The 16,075-nt window shown below is 41.1% G+C and overlaps 1 protein-coding gene across 4 annotated transcripts in view; it reads right to left on the reverse strand.

The window, feature by feature from the left end:
- Positions 1–16,075, reverse strand: part of dbn1 (drebrin 1) — a 176,234-nt gene that overhangs the window by 22,629 nt on the left and 137,530 nt on the right. For all 4 annotated transcript variants that reach the window (XM_033634148.2, XM_033634140.2, XM_033634164.2 and 1 more), the window contains exons 3-6: positions 13,263–13,375; positions 9,214–9,288; positions 5,476–5,619; positions 2,249–2,326 (exon numbers count right to left, since the gene is read on the reverse strand). In XM_033634148.2, the coding sequence (XP_033490039.1) occupies positions 2,249–2,326; positions 5,476–5,619; positions 9,214–9,288; positions 13,263–13,375 (410 nt within the window). The remainder of the gene's footprint in view (positions 1–2,248; positions 2,327–5,475; positions 5,620–9,213; positions 9,289–13,262; positions 13,376–16,075) is intronic.

A 16,075-nucleotide genomic window follows, 5' to 3' on the forward strand; every position in this document is an offset into this window, starting at 1 on the left:
CGGGGAAACAGCTCACCTGACTCTGTCAACAAGTTAACAACATGCACCTAACAGCCCCTCTAATTAGTTAACTAATTAACACGTTACATTTTGTTTGCTTAACACATTAAAATGTTGCCCTTTTACAGAGGTTACGGGCCAGACTACTTCTCCAATGGTGGCAACTGCTTAGGGCCAAGAAACAGTCCACCACATAACCCCAATAGAGTCGTTTTTGTACTTCAATTATTGTGCAAATAAAGCAAAGACTTAAGTTTAAAAACTAGAAAAAAAGACTAAAACCAAGAACCAGTCTAGTTGCAGTTACAGTTTACATCCATGCCTGTAAAAACAGTTTAGAGGTGGACACCCAAGACAAGTGTCACCAATTCAGTGACTAAGCAAATGTCTCCTTCTGTTCTGAGACATGACAATAATAGTGATAGGCAGAGAGGGGTTTCTGCAGAACATTATGATGTCACAGTAAAGTTAACCTTTGACCTTTTGGCTATAAAATGTCTTCACTTCATTATTTCAACCTATTACACATTCCTGTGCAATTTTGTCATAATTAGTGTATAAATTCTTGAGTTTGGCCAAAAGCAAATTTTGAGAGGTCACAGTGACTTTGACCTTCAACCACCAAATACTAATCAGTTCATCGCTGAGTCCATGTGGACATTTGTGCCACATTTGCAGAAATTCACCTTTAGTGTTCTTGAGTTATCGCGTTCACAAGAATGAGATGGATGCAAGGTCACAGTGACCCTGACCTGATCTTATCGCTTCATCCTCGGGTCCAAGTAGACATTTGTGCCAAATCTAAAAATAATTTCCTCAAGGTGTTCTTGAGATATTGGCCTCTAGTTTCCCGGTGCGGCGCAGGGTGGCGAACCCCGCGCAGAGCTAGTTTCGAGCAGCGCAACCCGAGGTGCGCTCAGTTTGGTAGCTTGGCAGACCGAGTTGTGCTGAGATGGGTGTGGCGGCGCAGCAGGGGGGGGTGTCGACAGATCCAGCGTGGCGCAGTGACAGTTTCGTGTCAAAAGGCTTCACCGAAGGTGCGCTAAAAGCTCGCCAGCTGAAACCAGGTTTACTGTCAGCGCAGGCGGAGCGCAGCCGGTGTAGTGGAAGTTTGGCTGACCGGCGGACAGTGCGCACACGTCACCAAAACCTCACAGGCAGATTTCCAGAATGTCAGGCACATTAACGATGCAATAAATACCCAAAAAAACACTATTCAATGCAACTATCTGCAATCAGCACATAAATGTATCTCTATATTGACTGTCCCGTCACATCTGATGTCAGATCAAAGGGGATTGGCACCGTCTGGCACATTTGGCACGCGTAATGGAAACCTGTGGACATCTGCTTGCAGTTCCGTATATTCAGACATTGCAAGCTTGGACCTCCCGGACCAAAACATCAGTTTCCTCCTGGGAGAAGTTTGGCCGTCTGACGCTGCTGCTCTCTTCTGCCATGGCGAATTGAGTAAACTCTCATTACGCCTTCGCACAGCACATTGAAGGGCGGGGAGAGGGGCTCATTTGATTGGTGTGATGTGAATCGGCTGTGTAAAACCCACTCCACGCCTTCTCTCCTCCCTCTTTCTGACTTGTGCACGTAGGAGGGACGGAGGTGGGAAAGAGGAGTAGCCGCGCCAGTGCGCACAGTGTGCCAAACTTGCAAAACCCGCCTGGCCACACCCAGTTGGCGAAGCACAGGTGCATTGCGCCTCCGCCCCGCCCGGTCTGCGAAACTAGAGGCCATTGTGTTTACGAGAATGGGATGGACAGACATATAAGTAATATTAGTCTTCTCATCTGAGTCTGTGGAAGAAAGCAAATGAGCATATTTCCAAAACTTCCTTTAAACTTGGCTGTTGAGAATAAACCCCTGATCAATCCACCACGGTGGTTTCTTAAAAACGGTTGCACTATGATCTAGTAATAACATTTGTCTCCATTAAAAAATGAATCTAAATGATACTTTAATGGATCATTCCAATTTATTAGCTCACAACTTGGGTCTAATTTTTGTAAATGATCACCCAAATCGTCTGATGTTTTAGTTTGACCTCCGAATAGAGCGGTGGTGAGGGCGATGTTATTACAACTTAGATATTATGTGTAGATGCAACCAAAATTGTAATAAATCAGAATTGCTATAACTTTGCTTTTTTGACTAATGATGCAGGATTAAACTGATTCCTTTCCTTTCTGCCCTCCATTTTCCTCCTCTTCCTCCTTCTCTCCTCTTCCACACCTACCTTGGCCTGCTCCCAGAACTCCTCTCTATTGATTTTCTTCATCTCCACCTCTGCATTGGTCTTCTCGTACACTGTGCCCTGCATCAAGGGAGACAGAGAGGGCAGTGAGACAAAGACAGATAAAGGTTGAGTCATAAGAGCAGCCAGAAGAACAGTGTGTGATCTTGAGTGTTAATGACCACGTGTCTTTATTTGACAGGTGTTATAACAAATACACAAAATATGTCAGGTTAAATTTTGGCAAAACCATCTGTAAAAGTGTTTATTTATATATTTCCATGTGATTTAACGAAATTACAATCTCCCTTTAAACTGCAATTGTCAAATTGCACTGGTGGTCTGCATGGTATTAAGCAAAGTACAGTTTGCACTCAGCACGAAACATAATTCTTCATGAAAAAAAAAAACACATCTGGTGAAAATGAGTGAACCTTTTTTGTCAAACCACACAGTCAGTTGGAAAAACGTCAGCTTACAAGTTAAGTTACAAGTAAGAAGTATCATAAAGCCAGTTGTGGTAAAAATGACAGTGTTGACAGTTGTTACACTGCAGCTGCTCCAGCTGACGATACCTTCACAGACCAACAGAATGAACGAAGAAACAACGTTATGTGCTTAGAAGTTCCTACGTGCTGTCAACTATTCACCAGCTGTTGCTCATTAGACCAAACAACCTTAAATGCTGTGTGAAAATGATGCATAATGCATTCACCTTGATCCTTTATGTACATAATAACGTTATTCTAGTTTTGGAGAGCATACAGACACAATCAATTCTGCATCTTTTTCAAATTACTGTCGGGCAGACGGCGTATAAAGCAGACAGCAGCGAAGAGCTGAGAAAAAGAAACTGGACAGAGAAACTGACAGAAAAAAGAAATGCATGGAGTAAATTAAAATTTTGAAAATGTCAAAACAGTTGTGTACTATTCTTTCAGATTTTTACAGCTTCCTACGAAGGCATTATTAATTCTGCTCTTACTGTATAGAATAGTAAACTTATTTTCTATTTTATATACTTTATTAATCCCTGAAGGGAAATTCAATCTTTTCACTCCGCTGTCATATACACACAGGCCCGAAATACACACACATGCAGAAACAGGACCTATAGAGGGAATCGCCTTGTTGTTTACAAATACTTTCAGGTAGAAAACCAGCAGAGTTTAGCTATATGTATATACCTCACATTTTTCACGTCACTATATCACTGTTTAGACTAATCTGATGTTTGTAAAGTCTATGAACACAATGATTGAACAAACATTACTATTTCTGTGTGCATGTTTTGTAATTAATAACATGATTATCGTAGATTAGCTGGGCTAACTGTTAGCAAAGACGTTGTTTGCCGTTAGCTGTTAGCCATTAGCGGTGTCTGTAATAACTCAGTAACTCAATAAACGGTCCGTGAAATAAATATTTTTTCCAGTAGATGTCTTAGTTACAACATGATTGAGCTAACTGGAGTAGTTTCATGTCGTATCCGACAACAGGAGGCTTTTAACAGATGACGTCCTGATGTTAGCTGTGCTGCTAGTGCAGTCACTGATGCTTTCATGATTTCCCAAAACTGAATAAATACCACACATAGCAACACAAAACTGCTTTGCTAGCTCAATCATGTTGTAACTAAGATATCCGCTGGAAAAAAAAAAAAAATTCACGGACTGTTTATTGAGTTACTGAGTTATTACAGAAACCGCTAACGGCTAACAGCTAACGGCAAACAACGTCTTTGCTAACGATTAGCCCAGCTAATCTACGATAACCATGTTATTAATTAACGTAGACTCACTGTATTCCGGACATCACGGTATTCTGGACACTTGACCTTTACCCGCAAATAAATGAATAAATTCTTCCAGGTCATGAGTAATATATATGTCTGTGTCATCTTTGGTTCCGCCTCTTTCGATTCTGACCAATCTCCACTTTCTGGGGGCTGTCGTTTGGGAGAAATCAACGCGAGTTTCCAACATGCACGTATGACGCTCAGAAATGGCCGGAGGGGAGAGTCTTCGGACAGGACGCTACGGGGGGGGAGAGGCTTATGTCCGCAAAGTACCCATTTTAAAACATGATAACCCATCAGCAAAATGAAATAAACATCTTTAAGGTGTCATAGAATATTTAGGACTTAGTTTTACCAATATTTTGACCTTTTGAAGGGATACACACATTTACAGAGGCCCTTTGTCTGACATGAATATGAGCGCCAACGGCGCATCACTGCAGCAAGACCGAGCAAGACACACATCATCTCACTCTTAAAATGGCTGTTTTAAAGTTATTTACACATATTTGTAACTTAACGTTATTAACTTTTCAAGCCATAACATTAAATTTAACTTATATTAACATTACTGTGTTATTAACACCACTTTCCGGACCTGTCCGGAATACCGTGAGTGGAAATTGCCAGCTGTCCGGATTACTGTGAGCAGTCACCGTCACTACTGACTGTTTTTTCAACATTTCTCCCAAATGATTGGCCCAAAATGTGTCAATCAAACTTTGGTATGCGTGTAAGACCTGCCCCCAGAGATAGACACACCAATCAAGCATATCTATCTGCGCATTGATATCTTATGGGACTTTTACTGTGCCAAGTGTCCGGAACACCGTGAGTCTACGTTACAAAACGTGCACACAGAAATAGTAATGTTTGTTCAATCATTGTGTTTATAGACTTTACAAACATCAGATTAGTCTAAACGGTGATATAGTGACGTGAAAAAAAAAAAAAAAAATATATATATATATATATATATATATATATATATATATATATATACATATATAAAAACTCTGCTGGTTTTCTACCTGGAAGTATTTGTAAACAACAAGGCGATTCCCTCTATACTTGCATTAATTGGAGAGATAATTGGAGAGTCAGTGGGGGTGCTCATGACAGGCGCCCGAGTGGTTGGGGCGTTTGGTGCCTTGCTCAAGGGCACTTTGGCACTGAACTGGCACCTATCCAGCTACCAGTCCACGCTCCATATTTGGTCTGAGTGGGAACTTGAACCGGCGTCCCTGCGATTCCCAAGCCAAGTCCCTATGGACTGAGCTACTGCCGCCGCCCCAAACAATCAAAAGCCTGAGTATATGATCAGACTCTTCTTTTTTTGAAGAAGAAGAAGAAGAAGAAGAGGATGACAAAGAAGAAGAAGAAGACACTTATTTTCTAAGTGTGTGTGCGTCTACTCTCTCTGTCTCCGTACCACATCTTTGTGCTCCTCCTCTCGGGTTCTCAGGCGGCTCAGGACCGGACTCGCAACTGACACAGTCCCGTTGGTCAGCCGCTGCCCGATGGCTGACGGGTCAATGTCGTCCAGACTGCTGGCGTTGACAATGACCTCCACCCCCTGGAGAGAAAGAGAGAGAGAGATCTACATCAGGACTCTTCTTCTTATCAATATTGTTATTAGTAGTTTTCACATTTTTATTTTTAATCTTCAAGTAAAAGTAGCATAATGACTGAAATACATTAGAAGTCTTCAAGACTGGAATTATGTAAAAGTAGAAAAGTATTATCAGCAAAATGTACTTACAATATCAAAAGTAAAACTCATTGGGCGTAATGATATCTTTCAGAGTGTGATAATATCATAATATCAACTTAATATAGTGTTGGATAGTTTAATCTGTAACTATATTACTTATCCTCTCTAATGCAAGTTTTTGCTGTTTTAAGGTTTTAAAAGTACTTCTGATTTGTAAAGTATTATATCCGTGTTTTCCCCCATCCTTTTTTTTTTCTCCTTGTCAATATTCCTACTACATATGTCAACTAATATCAGTTAATACTGCATCTGACTATGGTGCAATGAGGCCACTTAATTTAATCACACCTTTGTTTTCAATGCAAGAGTCAAACCAGATCTCATCAAATTTCATTTGTGATAGATTTAATATGATCTAATGTTCTGTATAGTGTATTGTACAGTAATATACAGCAATATAGAAATATAGTTGTATAGAGTGGTATCAATAAAAAGTTTTGGGACTCAGTGTGTGTGTGTGTGTGTGTGTGTGTATTTGTGTACTTTCCCAAAAAGGGTCATTGACAGCATCGTTGGTGTGATGAAGTCGAGGCTGTGTGGGAGTGGAAGTGCTACTTAGAACAATGACACTTCAACATACACACACACGCACTCACACTCTCACAGAAACACACACACACACACACACACACACACACACAGAATTTGACTCCTCTACAAATCCAAAAATACACTCAGCCAGGTGTACAGGTGTGAATTCACAGCTGTGTTGGACACACACACACACACACTCGGTGGGTGTCATTCAGCTCAGAGCTCTCAGCACGGAGATTACTTTTAAAAAAAGATGGTATTAGTCATGCACTGTAACGCACACACACACACACACACACACACACACACACACACACACACACACAAACTCTCTTTATCCTCCTACAGGTTTAATGTGCTGTAGCATCTTCCTGAGAGTTGATTGAAAACATCACACACACACATTCTGTATGTGACACAAAACTGAAACAGATTATGAAACAATCAGATCAGCAGCATGAGGTCACAGTAACCCTCTTTCTAAAAGTCAAACATGGAAGTATGAGCTTGATACTTGCTCCAGTGTTCCCCTCACAGTATCACCCAGTCAAGTTTAGTTTAGTTGCTATGGGCATTGCAGTAGCATTACAATTTAATATTTATGCATATTTATGCTGACTTTTGTGTAGATACACAGAAATACATTCACACAAAATGCAGGTGTGTCTACTGTGGTGTTAAGTCTGAGAACAAATTTTCTCTCTCTAGCCATGATTTACTGTAATAACTAGAATGGAAACATTTCAGTTCAGTTGGTAGACAGCTCCAAAAAAGACTGGATGTCCACATGAGGTTTTGCAATGTGCCAGTTATTGTTTCAGGCCTGTGTGTTGACTCTACCCATGTGCTGGTGTCTTGTAGCAAATTCATTGAGCAGAGAAGGAGCGTGATTACATGTAGGCATTAAAAATAAGCTCTCAGTTTATGAAGCTTACAAGGCATATTGTGTTTTTTCAAGACGTGACAATGGCGCCACCTCATTGTTTCATTTCCATAATCAACTGTCAAGTTGTACAGTGACATGATGGGTTTTCCAGTTGATTGTTAGGCTTCTGACCAGTTAATAATGACGTTTAATAGGAGTGTGAACATCACGTCATGCATGAGGGAAAGAATAGGGAGTGCTGCAGTAGGTTACGGCACCATGTCGTTAGTTGTAAAAAATCTGGTGCTCTTGGGGGCAAATAGTCACAAAAGATAAAAACATCGACTGGAAAGCTCACTCAGTGTAAAAGTCAGAGTGCCTTGGATGCATTTTTGGACTCCCTGCCTGTACCTTTTACACTGAGTGAGCTGGTCAGTCGTTGTTTTTATCTTTATGTAATGTTTACTTTAACTTTTTTTGCAGATATTATGCACTTGTCTGTCAAATCTTAGATGTGAGTCTAACATAATTCCTGCGTACTTGACACTGTCAACCTCACTGATAACCGCATTCTTTATTTTTACCATAAAGAAGTTAATAAAATAATTTGAGCTGTAGAAATCTGCTCTACTGACATATAAGACTTCAGTTAAATCAGGTGTTCTGCAGGATTAAGTTAAGTTAGATATTCAGGTGATCTCTACAGGATTCAGCAGACAGGTTTAGCCCGAACACACAGGTGTAGTTTAAAACCAAGCAACACAGCTTAAGTCAGTCTTAGGACGCATTCACACTGGTGCTATTTGGTCTGATTTAAATGAACCCTGGTCCTCTTCCACAGATAGTTCGGTTCCTTTGGAGTGGTGTGAATGCTCATTTGAACTCTGGCGCGGCCCAAACAAGTGAACCCTGGTCCGCTTGAAAACCGGGGATCTCGGTTCACTTGCAAGTGAACCCTGGTGCGGTTCGCTTACAGTGGGAAATGCAAACAGACAATCCAGCGAACTAAAGAGAGGAAGTGAACCAAAGACAGGAAGAGGCGTAGAGTGCAGTGCATTTTGGGTAGAAAAAACAAACAAAGCCAACAGCGCGGACCGGGAGAAGCTGAGGTAAAAAAAGAAATAGTTGGAAAATGTCTTGTGGGAAGACGTGGAGTAGTGAGGAGGTGCAGGCGCTTATTGATATATGGTCAAGACCATATATCGCAGTTGCTTGTGGCCAATCGACCTGACGTTGTCCAGGAGGTTTGGTCCGCTTTAAAAAGTGCAGTGTGAAAGTGAACCGAACCAAATGAAGGTGTGAAATTTTTCGCCATTCTCCACCCAATCGAACCTCGAGTCCCCCAGACTATCCTGGTGTGAATGCGCCCTTAAACTGCAACTTAGCTAATGGTGGAGCAACAGCCCCACAGTTTCTTATTAATCTGTTGTGTACTAACATTAGTTAAATATACAGTATAAATGCTGTATATATATAGATTATATGTAGTCTGGGGCCGTTTAGGTAAGGAACCCGAACCAGGGCGAGAGAGACAGGACCCAGAATTCGATGGACGCGCCTTTCCTTCAAAATAAAAGCACCAAGCTAATAAAAATACGGTGAAACTTTTTAATTTAAAGAATAAAATTTACAAGAAAAGCCCCAAGCCATTAAGTTAACCTTTTTCTTTTATTGTAAATTGATGGTACGCCAGAATTTAAAGTCTTACTTTGGTGAACACTTTTACTTTGGTGAATTTGGTGAATTCCGGATCCGCTCTCTAGACCGGAACCAGAATCCAGACAAAATTCAGAGTGAATGGAAACCAGGCTCTTCGCCGTATGTGAAGAACCTGGTGATGCGAGGCTAATATATATGTTTTTCCAGAGCCAAGTTATGAGTCAATGTGGTTCTCTGAAGCTACAGCAGAGGCTAATAAGGATCCAAATAAACAAACAAGAAAATAAAATAAATGTTTAATATGTAAACTGTAAGAAATTTTTTTTTTAACGTCTGACCTGTAAGAAGTCTGCGATGGTGGCAACATGGCTGGCACAGGCACACTTCCTGGCATCCGGCACGTCGTCCCCGACCTGAGAGGAAGAGGGAGACAGAGAGAGAGAGAAGAGGGAGGAAGGGAGGAAGGGAGACAGGGAAAAAAAAGAGAAGAAATGGTGACATTAAAACAAAAAAAGATGCAAAAGAAGTTCAACAGCACCAGAAACATAGTCAAAAGCAGCAGAGGAACACATCTGCTGCCATGAAGTCTTAGTGATCAGATTCACGAGGACAGTTTCCCCTTGTTCTGCTCTAAATGGGACCTTTTGTTCAGCCGTGGTCATGCTCACTTATTGAAACGGTTTGTATTATAACAGGCTGGATGTCATTCAGTAATCACAGCTTATTCAAACCAACACAATACAAAGCCAGTAAGCATAAATTACAGAGAGAAAAGAAACACGGCCTCATCTCATCTGAACTAATATAAGCACTTCATCTGTGTCCATCTGCGTGTATCTGATTGAAAAAGAGAAAGCATGAGAGACAGCCTGAGTGTTTGTGTAGTGTATTTAAGACTTTTAGGTAGAATTCTGTTCGTTTTTGATGCATTTTTGTGTTAATTTCTGCTTGGTTTGGCCCGATATGCTGCGGTCTGGTGCTCTTTTTGCTGTTAGTGTTGCTGTGTTGCATTGTGATGGCTCATTTAAACACCCAATGTGTCTCTCAGTCTCCATTTACTGCAATTACCGGATCTCTCTCTCGCTTCCTGTCATTTTGTTTCCTAGAAATCCCATTTATATTCGACTAATTTGCAACAGCAAATATGTTTGGAGAGAAACATTATTCCACCCAAATAACATTTTTATCATCACAGTGATGAAACGTTCTAAATGAATGTGTCTGACAAAAAATGTTCATACTGTTAATGTTTCTCTGTTATATGTTAAGAGATTTTATGAGATTTCCCTCACTATATTCACTCATACAATGTCATGGTCTCATGGTTACATATTTTATGGTTATGTTTAGGCTTCACAGCACTTGTTGAGGTTAGGGAAATACTGTGGTTTAATATCCAACTCATACCAAAACAATCTAGATTGATATACAGCACAGCAAGTACTGTAAGAGGAAAAATATGACTTTGGGATGAGTCCCTTCAGGTAACAGCACTTTTGTTTATGGCAGATGCTATTTGCAACCAAGTGTCTGCAGCCAAGAATGCTTTTTACACTCAGGTATAAAGAGTCAACGTGGCTGACGTTAACACAAATGGGTCTGCTAAAGCTGATGTGCAAAATGTGCATTCAGCTGTTTTATACATCCCAAAACTATGTCTTAAAATGGTAAGCCATCATTCACTCACACCTCAGTCTCCTGTGTGAAAGTCCTGTGCTTGACCCATTCACCCACCGCATCTTACTCCCTGCATGTGTTGCTCTTTATACTGCGTCACCTGACCATGTGGCAGTACATTTGTGAGATTTTTCTCATAAATTTACCACTTTAATCTCAGATAATACAGAATAGAGCACATATTTATCATCCACTAGGGGTGGAAATTTGTCTTTGGCTCGCCAGACACAAGAGACGACATTGTGAAAAGCAGACAAATAGTCAGTAAAACTAGCATACACGGTTATTACAAAACACTTAAGACATTAAATCAACTCTGTCTGTCTATAGGTTAAAAATCATCAGTCAATTTGTTGAGTTCAGGGTACTGATGGCACTTGGAATGAAGGACTTCTTAAATACACTTTTAGTTGCCAGAAAGACTCTTCAGCCCCTACCAGAGCTCAAGAGGTCAAACTGGCTAAAGAGAAGATGGAGCTATCTGCCAAGATAGGCTTTGCTTTCTTTCTCGTCCTTTCTGTCAAGAGTTGGGTCGAGGGCTTTTGTGGCATGCCAAATATTTTACTTACCATTGTCACAATTCTAGAGAGTTCATTCTTGGATGTACAGTTCAGATGACCATACCAGGCAGGGAGGTGAAAAGTTAAAACACTCTTAACCATAGTTTTGTTCACTAATTCTAAAATCTTACATAACTTACTTAAACTTACACCGAGGCCACTGTGTTTCCTAAGAAAATTCACTCAGTATATTCATGGGATTCCAGAAACGTATCAATAGCTCCTTTTACACTGCCAGATTTTCCGCGAATGTTTGGCCGTTTTGCCGGCAAGCTGCGAGCGTTTAGACACACAGAGCCGGATTGGCGAGTTGATCCGAGGTGCCCAATTTTCCGCCTCGTAGGGTAGACATATTGGTGGAACCCTTTTGGTTTAAACAGAACGAGGCGCCCTTCCGCAACGAGAGGGGCTGTTGATGACTTGTGGGAGGAGCTGTTGATGATGCCGCACGTGCGAGCCACTGGCGGTGGATAAACAGGAAACAGCTGATAGCAGGAATTAGCGAGCAGCTAGTAGCAAGAGGGAAACACAAACCTGACACACACTGTAAAGATGAGCAACTGGGGAGACAAGGAATTGCGCGCCCTCCTTGTCCTCGCAAACCAAGAGGCCATTAACCGTCAGATGACGGGGACGGTGAAGAACGGGCCGACTTATGAGAGAATCGCCGAAGGACTGACCAGCCGCGGCTTCCCTCTCACATCACTGTTTACGTCACACGCTGAGCTACACGTTTTGTTACTTGCTCACGCCCCCCCCATTGCCCCGAAAAAGGCGCATTCTGTATAAACAAAAGTAGGTAGGCGGCATTTTGCTACACTCCCCGATTTTGTTTTTATACTGCCAATGCTGAAAAAAGACTGATTGGGCTTTCCTGCAAATTTGCACAATTCCTGTTTAGAAAGGGCTAATGTATATGAAATTTCCCACAGTTTCAACACGTTGTTCATCAAGTAAAACTGGCTCTGTCTTCATATCTTGTGTTTTTGTTTGTTTGTTTTTTTTATATCAAAGATTGGCTCGTACTCACTCTAACCATGAGCTCTTTGCCCTAATCCTAAATGCCTCAGATCTTGAAACATCGTGAGAGTGCCGATTCTTTTCTGGGTACAAATAGACACTTTAACATATATTTATTGTTGCACACTTGTAGTATATAATTTACCGGATACAGGGTTGTCATGCAGTAAAAAAAGATAGTATTGCTTAAAAAAAAGGATTCCCTCAATTGGCAAAACAAATTAGTGAATTAATTAATTTCTAAGAGACCAGTTTCTTTAATTCCACCTCTCTCCTTCCCTTTTCACGTCTTCGCTCCAGTCTCTCTACATCTCTCCCTCTTCCTCTCTGCACTCTCATTATGTAGATGCACCCACTCAGGGTGCTCCTGCTGTTGTCAGGTTCAGAAAGTAAAACATTCATCTTCAGGCTCTCAGATGAACTCAGACTGTGTTTAAATGCTATTAACACACTCTGTTGCTGCGATAAAATGAGCTCCAACATCACAAATTATTCATTTCTTCCTGTTACATTTCCTTTTCATCATGAATTAATTGGTGGACAAATTTCTCCGGCTCTGTTTCATGTGTGGTCGTGACTCAGCTCTACATCTTTCCTCTGTCTGTCCTGCAACTGGTCCTGTCCCATTTACATGCACGGGGGAGTTGCAGAATATTAGAAACACCTGTGACTGTAATGCAGGCCAGGACAACACCATCACTAACTATGACCTCAGTGCTGAAACTTATAATTGAATTAAAACCTCTATGACGGTGTCTCTGTGACACAACCTGAACAAGAAGATTTTGGATTGCATTAGACGGTACAGGTGTACCTAATAAAGTGGGCACTGAGCATAAATCTGCAGCTTTACACTGCGGCAGGCAAGAAAAGTAACATCATCCAATCACAGAGCTGCTGAGACTGCAACTCTGTGAGTGCATGATGTAATGATGTAGACAGAACCTGGATTCAGGAGCTGCATGCGGTGACATGCTGCGTCCTTGTTAAATAAATGGTTGAACCTTTAAGGACATTCCAGTGTGTGTGTGTGTGTGTGTGTGTGTGTGTGTGTGTGTGTGTGTGTGCTGCCCGGAGTGTTAAGCATAGCGTCATGCACATCCCATTCCCCCTGTGACCCGGCGACTCACCCAGTTGATGAGGATGTATCGTGGCAGAGCGGCAGAGGGGTCCTTCAGGCTGCAGAAGCCGTACATCACCCTGGCACTGTCAAAGGTCAGTGTGATCTCTGCCAGACCGCCTCCTGCACCACAGAACAAGAGGCTGCATTAACTACCCGCTGTAATGTTTCTGTTACACTGTCCTCTACCAGGGGGAAGCTGGTAAGAGATAAACAACTAACAAACAAATAAATCACCTTATAAAATACAGTACAAAGCAATCAGAGATCATTTAATGCAACTCTGCCAAGACACACAACCCACTGCATGCACTACTGTTTTAAACCTGCGAAAGGTGTGGACGTGAGTCACATGACTTGGATTCAAGTCGGACTCAAGTCACAGTTTTGATGACTTTAGACTTGAGAAATTTAAAACAGACATCAGGAATCTTGACCAGGACTTTCAACACCAGTGACTCGCGACTCCACTCGAACTTGAGCCTTTTGATCTTAAAATACTTGATACCATCCCCCAAGCCCAAAGTGTGTCATGGATCAATTAATTTCCCTTCATTTCCATAATCGATTAATGTTAATGTTTTAATTTTATTTAGACATAATACAGAAACAGTGTAGAAAGTTTCTTTTTTTCAGACAATGAGTTTTTAAGGAAATGTAGTTTACCTTGACATGTTTCGACTGTCACTTCAGTCTTCTTCAGAAGCGTCATCTGACGTGCGTCATGACGTGTCTTTATCAGCTGGTAGTATCCCGGAGGCGTGACCAGCCTGGCAAATCGGATTGCCAGGCTGGTCACACCTCCCGCCGCCCGGTGGTCTTTGATCAGGAGGCGGGCCGGGGACACCATGAACCGGGATGAGGGGGCTTTCATGCTGTCGCACACCTGGGACTCTCCTCCAAAGAACACCGGGTGGCGGGAGGCGTGACCAGCCTGGCAATCCGATTTGCCAGGCTGGTCACACCTCCGGGATACTACCAGCTGATAAAGACACGTCATGATGTCAGATGACGCTTCTGAAGAAGACTGAAGTGACAGTCGAAGCATGTCAAGGTAAACTACATCTCCTTAAAAACTCATTGTCTGAAAAAAAGAAACTTTCTAAACCGAATCTGATTTGAGTAGACAAAAATGAACCTGTTTACAGAAAAATTGCTTTATCACTTTAAAGGAAAAATAGTCTTACAGAAAATGTCTTGCAAATTTGGGAAGAAAAAGTTTTAGACATTTTATATACAATACAACAATATATGATTAATTACAACACGACAGGAAAATTCATTCTGTTGTGCATAACAGTGCTATGTGCCATTAAAGTGCAATGTCAGCTTTGTTTTTTAATGATTAAAAGTTCAAATGAAAAACATCCATCCATCTTCGTAACCGCTTATCCTCTTGAAGCCTATCCCAGCTGACACTGGGTGAGAGGCAGGGTTCACCCTGGACAGGTCACCAGACTATCACAGGGCTGACACATAGAGACAGACAACCATTCACACTCACATTCACACCTACGGACAATTTAGAGTCACCAATTAACCTGCATGTCTTTGGACTGTGGGAGGAAGCTGGAGCACCTGGAGGAAACCCACGCTGACACAGGGAGAACATGCAAACTCCACACAGAAGGGCTCCCTCCTGGGGTCAAACCAGGAACCCTGTTGCTGTGAGGCGACAGTGCTAACCACCGCACCACCGTGCCGCCTGAAGACCATTCAAGATTTTGTAAATTTAATATATTATTACTCATTAAATTTGGTAAAGAGTGCATTCTGACTTGTTTAGGACACAAACTTGTCAGTCTTGACCCTGGACTTGAGTGCAAAGACCTGCCACTAACTTGTGACTTGCAAACAATGACTTGGTCCTACCTCTGTATAAATGCAGTCAGGGAATATTAATGCTTTGTACAAGGTAGGGCTGGACGATATGACCAAAATCTCATATCACGATATAGGACATTTCATATCCCGATAACGATACATGTCACGATATAGCACGTTTTAATCCAATGAATAAAAAGTTTATTGAGAAAGCTGGTGAATCAGATCAATGAAACATTATTTTTTGTTGTTACGTTCTAAAGCACAAACATGCCCACACACCTCCGCTCAACACTGAGGCTATACTCCAAATGACAAAAAATACTGCCGTAAAAACTGTAATTTGCATCACAACGATATTAACAATAGAGCAAAATATGAAATGATAGACATTTTTCTCTCGTCACACGATATATATCGTCATTTTGCACAGCCCTAGTACAAGGATGAATTGCAAAAACAGTTGAAGTGAATCAGACTCTGAGTTGTCGCCATTTAAATTTATCATGTAACTCTAGCACCGCTTATTCGTCAAACACCAATAGGATGTCTTCATTCACTGACTTAAGTTTTGCAGTTATTTGGAATTTCAGAGAGGTATTTGAGATATTTTGTTGTGTTTTCAGGCATAAAAAAGATGTCAGACTGCTACTGTCAACTACTGTACAACTTCTACTTTGCAAATTATTAAAAACTTCAGTTTATAAAATACAATACATTGTGACAGATTGAAATGCCTTAGAGAAGGCCTTTAAACTAGATTTTTTAAACATTAACATTAAACATTAAAATACTTCTTACAGTTGTTTACACTGTAAAAAATAATATAATAATATTAGGGGGCATACTTTTAGTTTTGATAATTTAAGTACAATCTTCTTGTTTTGAGCTTTTACTAAAGACGTATTTTGTATGCATGACCTTTACTTGTAATGGAGTGTTTTTACATATTTGTATTGCAGCTTTTACTTAAGTAAAGGATCTGAATACTTCCTCCAG

Source organism: Epinephelus lanceolatus, chromosome 11 (genome assembly GCF_041903045.1).
Source record: "Epinephelus lanceolatus isolate andai-2023 chromosome 11, ASM4190304v1, whole genome shotgun sequence".
NCBI lineage: Eukaryota > Metazoa > Chordata > Actinopteri > Perciformes > Serranidae > Epinephelus > Epinephelus lanceolatus.